Source organism: Triticum dicoccoides, chromosome 7B (assembly GCF_002162155.2).
Source record: "Triticum dicoccoides isolate Atlit2015 ecotype Zavitan chromosome 7B, WEW_v2.0, whole genome shotgun sequence".
NCBI lineage: Eukaryota > Viridiplantae > Streptophyta > Magnoliopsida > Poales > Poaceae > Triticum > Triticum dicoccoides.
Genome location: NC_041393.1, coordinates 600,245,869 through 600,250,383, shown reverse-complemented (window position 1 = coordinate 600,250,383; position 4,515 = coordinate 600,245,869). Strand labels below are relative to the sequence as shown.

Genomic DNA, 4,515 nt, shown 5'->3' with positions numbered 1-4,515 from the left:
AAAAAAAATTCAAATTTGATTAACTTATTTTTCTGAATTGATAATTTTCTTCAAAATTGATGATTTTTTTTCAAATTTAATGAACTTTTTTCCAAAATTGATGAAACTTTTAAATTTGCAAACTTATTTCAAAATTGATGAACTTTATTCCAAATTTTGTGATTTTTACATATAAAAACTGGAGGAGTTGCTCTCTCGTCGCTCTTCACGAGCAACTCAGCTGGCGACCAGCTGAAGTTTATTTTTAGTTTTATTTTAGACTTTATATGTGCACCTGTTGCGCAAACATCACACCGTACTTAGAACGGCTATCAACCATCATGTCATCATGGAACTGCTCCATAGTATACAGCTCGCTTTCAGCATCGGTTGTGTTGAACTTGGCTTCGAGCGCATCCCACAAGTACTTGGCAACCCGCATATGCAGATATGCTTCAGCAAACTTGTCTCCGATCACACTTAAAATGGCTCCAACAAAGAGAGTTGTGGCCTCCCTAGAAACTTTTGTCCTGTTGAGGAGCAATCAGGAGTGCCACAAATGACTTAGAACACATTCACCGTTATGAGCCACAAGGTAGTCTTGGTCTACCAACACTTAAAATGTGGACTCATAAACGGGCCCGTTTCAATGTATCAACAAAGCCTCGATTCAAAAAAATACCTACAAAAATAAGGTTTTGGATTGCCGGGTATTTTTTGATTGATTCAATCCATAAATAAATCATGAACATGGCATTAATAGTATGAAGCTCATACCGAAATCTAAACATGTGAGAACGTACCAAAACATCTATGAATCAAGATGGCGATGCATGATGCCACTAATGGAGGAATGATGATACGGTGACGCCTGTGCATTGTGTCGGCGATCCATCTTTGAAGTGGTGGTACCTTATGTTTGATCTGGTTTTCGCTTGATTTTTTTCCTAATAAACCGAGCAACTCTTTGCTTCTTAATTATTGCAAGATTTCTGAAAGAAAAAAAGGCAAATGCCCATAGTCATGATTGTTTTCTTTTTCGAACGACATGGGTGCAGTACATTGCAATGCAGCTAGATGCATTCATCTCTGCTCTCTTCTCTTCTCTCCTTTGAGCATGATCGGCTACACATGATTGCATGGCATTACATTGCAGAGGTCGTGTGTGGCTAAATGAAGAACCATGGCAGGACTTGGCCACCTGCGACAAGATAGCGCAGCTCTGACTCCAACAAGGAACTACCAAGGAGAACTAGGCAGGGCTAGCGCTACAGAAAATCACCGAAGAAACCACATGCTGCTCCTCATCGTACACTACCGGGTCCCGCCATAGTAGTTTCGACTTCACATCAACAAGCCGGTAGAGGCAATCCTACGGACACGACCGAGAAGAGGCGACTACCGCAATCATTTCGGCACACTTTTTTATTGATGAGAAAACAAAAGGACGGAAATACATAGTCCACGTACGGGCTGGACTGTCTCGCCTTATCATCTACGTGGCCCACCGCCCCGTCCAGTCTGCCGGAACGGAACTAATGGGCCTCCAAGCCACCGTCCCCGCCGGCGCCACTCCCCTCCGCCGCAGCCTCCAATCCTCCTCCTCCAGGGGCAGGGCCAGGGTCGCTCAGGGCGATGGTGCAGCCCGTGGTGGTGGTGGGCGGCGGTCGCGTGGGCCAGGCGCTGCTCTCCATGGGCCCGCCCGCCGGCGGCGACCTACTCCTCCGCCGTGGCGAGGCGCTCCCGCCCGCCGCGCCGGCCGGGCCCATCCTAGTCTCCACCCGCAACGACGACCTTGACGCCGTGCTCGACGCCACCCCCAGGTCCCGGTGGCGCGACCTCGTCTTCTTCCAGAACGGGATGCTGGAGCCGTGGCTGGAGAGCAAGGGCCTGGCGGGCGCCAACCAGGTGCTCGCCTACTTCGCGGTGTCCAGGCTCGGCGAGCCCCCCGTCGACGGCATCACCGACGCCAACCCCCAGGGCCTCACCGCCGCCTTCGGCGCCTGGGCCCCCGCTGTCGCCGCCCGCCTCCAGAACGGCGGGCTCACCTGCAAGGTGATTTCATTACCCATATCGACTCAGTGATCGTGCAGTTGGTCAGTGTAGAATGCTTCACAGCTCTCTGGGTCAGTGTGCTCGTGGATAGACTTGGGGGCTGCGGACCTCTTCTGCTGTTTGTGTTTGCTGCGCACAAATGGTACACCAACAAAACAAGATTGATAAAAGCAGAGGAAGCTTTCCTATCATCCGATGGGGAAAAGGTTTCTGCTGCAAAACAGAAATTGACGATTAGTCTGGCTCTGCTTGATGTGAAGTGGATGAACTGGAAGATGCATCCCGATCAATTCATTGTGCTTTGGAATCTTGTCCAGAAGATTGACTTGGGGCCATATCTGAAGATACTACAATTCTCATTTGTCAAAATCCTCAGGTGCTTGAGAAGGGAGCCTTTGAGAAGCAAATGCTAGAGAAGCTGATTTGGATTTCAGCTTTCATGCTCGTTGGAGCTCGTCATCCTGGGGCTACAGTTGGTGCGGTCGAAAAAGAATACCGTTCTGAGGTAATTTGCTCAAGGTCTCTCTTGAATGTCTTGGAGCTGTTTGAGTTCCGAGCTATTTTCTTCCACTAGATCAAATGCCGAAAAGTAAATAAAGTAGGACTATATACATTGTTGACTTGTCGATAATATAGTTATTTGCCCTTCGTGCTCACCACAATAATAAGACATCGCATTCAGCAATACAATCATCATGTCAATAGGTTTACTTCAGCATTTTCTTTCATAATGCTCCACGATTGAGCTTAACAATATATATTGTCCAAGAACAAACAACAGTCACTCTTCCAACAGAAGATCAGTTTTGTGTTCCTTTCTTTTCCTTTTGCAGGTATCCAGCCTCATATTTGAATTAGCATCTGTCGCGGCTGCAGAGCGGGGGCTTTCTTTCGACGAGGGCATGGAAGAGAGGCTCTGCGCCTACTCCAGAGCGGTGGCGCACTATCCGACCACTGTGAAAGAGGCAAGCCCTACCACTGCCAATCTATGCAATGGAACCCGCTCACCTGTAGTAGCTTTTTTCTGGAAAATTAGTAACATGTGAGCATTTCGATGTAACAGTTCAAGTGGAGGAACGGTTGGTTCTACTCGCTCACCGAAAAGGCCCTCACGGAAGGAAAGCCAGATCCATGCCCACTCCACACAGCTTGGCTCAAGGAGATTAAAGTCATATAGATAGAGATTTTTCATTACATGTGCACGCGGCGCGATGCGTGTCTCAGGTTAAATCTTGGAGCAAGTTTTTGAGGTGCTTAACCGTTGATACTATGTATAGAAAACAGAGTATGTGGCAGACAAGTGTTGTGTTATTTATATTATTGGCAACAAGCTTTCATGCGGTGGAGAAAACAACTAGTGGTACTGCTGCATGGAGACAGACTATTTGTGATTTATATCTTCCGGTTGCTGTAACTCGGAGAGGCTTGCAACATAATGGCAGTTGAGTCATGTATGTTTATCCCTGCACTCGAGCGACTGGCCTTGGAGGATTACGCCATTGAAAAGCTCTACTGTGTTTCAAGGTATAGAAAAATCAAACTAAGGTGTTCTGCTCTACTGTATTTCAAGGCTTAAGTGCACATAAGTCTAGGTGTTCTGCTGTTGCCTAGTGTTTTTTTCTATCATTGAGTTTTAGCCAAATTAGATTGGATTTAAGTACCTTTAGTTACATCTGCAGCTTGTCGAGGGGGGCATTTTCTGAAGATATGATGGCAAGGGATCACACCTTTGTCCACGAGATCAAGTAGCTGTCTCTGGTAATGCTGAACTCTAGTAGACTGGGACAAAATTACTGTTCTGACCTATGTGGCAAAGAAAATCCCGAGTTGACCTCGTTTTGGAAAAAAAAAATTCGATTCTGACCTTTTTAGGTGATGCCAACATTCCTGGCGTTTGGGTTGCAAAACAGACGCCAAGGACCCTGGCGTCTGGCCCCTGGCCCGCACGACCCACCAACTCGTTGACCTGCTGACGTGGCAAAGGGGCCAGACGCCAGGAACCGTGGCGTCTGGCCCTTGTAAATGGATAACCCCACCGGGAGAGTGTGTGGGTCCCACCCCACACACTTTCCCCATTCCAGCCCGAGCTTGAAGAAGTGTTGTTGCCCCCCTCCCCCCCCACTCTCTGTCGGTGCTTCCCTTAGGTGGATCTTTCCATCACTTTGTTGCTTGTGGTAATCTCCCTCAAATCACCCAATTTTTTTGGTTAAATCTTGTTATTTTGGTTGCATTTTTTACATGTTGGTGGAACCCTAGTTCATGTTTTCTCCCTTATGTTAGTGTGGATGGCTTGGTTAACTTTGATAATATAGTGATATGCATGGTGTGTAGTAGGAATATTTGCTTGTTGAGTAGAAAGATTGGGGGTTAGGGTTAGTAACTGTTTAGGGTTAACTTTGCTTAGTGTGTGTTAATTAGTGAAACTTTTGTGGACATCACCAATAATTTAGTGTTGATATGATTTGGCTATAATGAGATGTT

General features: G+C 46.8%; 1 protein-coding gene across 1 annotated transcript; it reads left to right on the top strand.

Annotated features, from left to right (window-relative positions):
- Positions 1 to 1,470: 1,470 nt before the first annotated feature.
- Positions 1,471 to 3,470, top strand: LOC119341431. The gene is made up of 4 exons (XM_037613303.1): positions 1,471 to 2,034; positions 2,411 to 2,539; positions 2,868 to 2,999; positions 3,098 to 3,470. The coding sequence occupies exons 1-4, from the start codon at positions 1,615 to 1,617 to the stop codon at positions 3,209 to 3,211; spliced, it is 795 nt and encodes a 264-aa protein (XP_037469200.1). The 5' UTR covers positions 1,471 to 1,614; the 3' UTR covers positions 3,212 to 3,470.
- Positions 3,471 to 4,515: the final 1,045 nt, after the last annotated feature.

Excerpts from the sequence above, each read along its gene's own strand:
- LOC119341431 (XM_037613303.1), top strand. The coding sequence starts at position 1,615 with ATGGTGCAGCCCGTGGTGGTGGTGGGCGGCGGTCGCGTGGGCCAGGCG. Across the intron at positions 2,035-2,410 it reads ACGGCGGGCTCACCTGCAAG|GTGCTTGAGAAGGGAGCCTT; the intron begins GTGATTTCATTA and ends CAAAATCCTCAG. Across the intron at positions 3,000-3,097 it reads ATCCGACCACTGTGAAAGAG|TTCAAGTGGAGGAACGGTTG; the intron begins GCAAGCCCTACC and ends TCGATGTAACAG.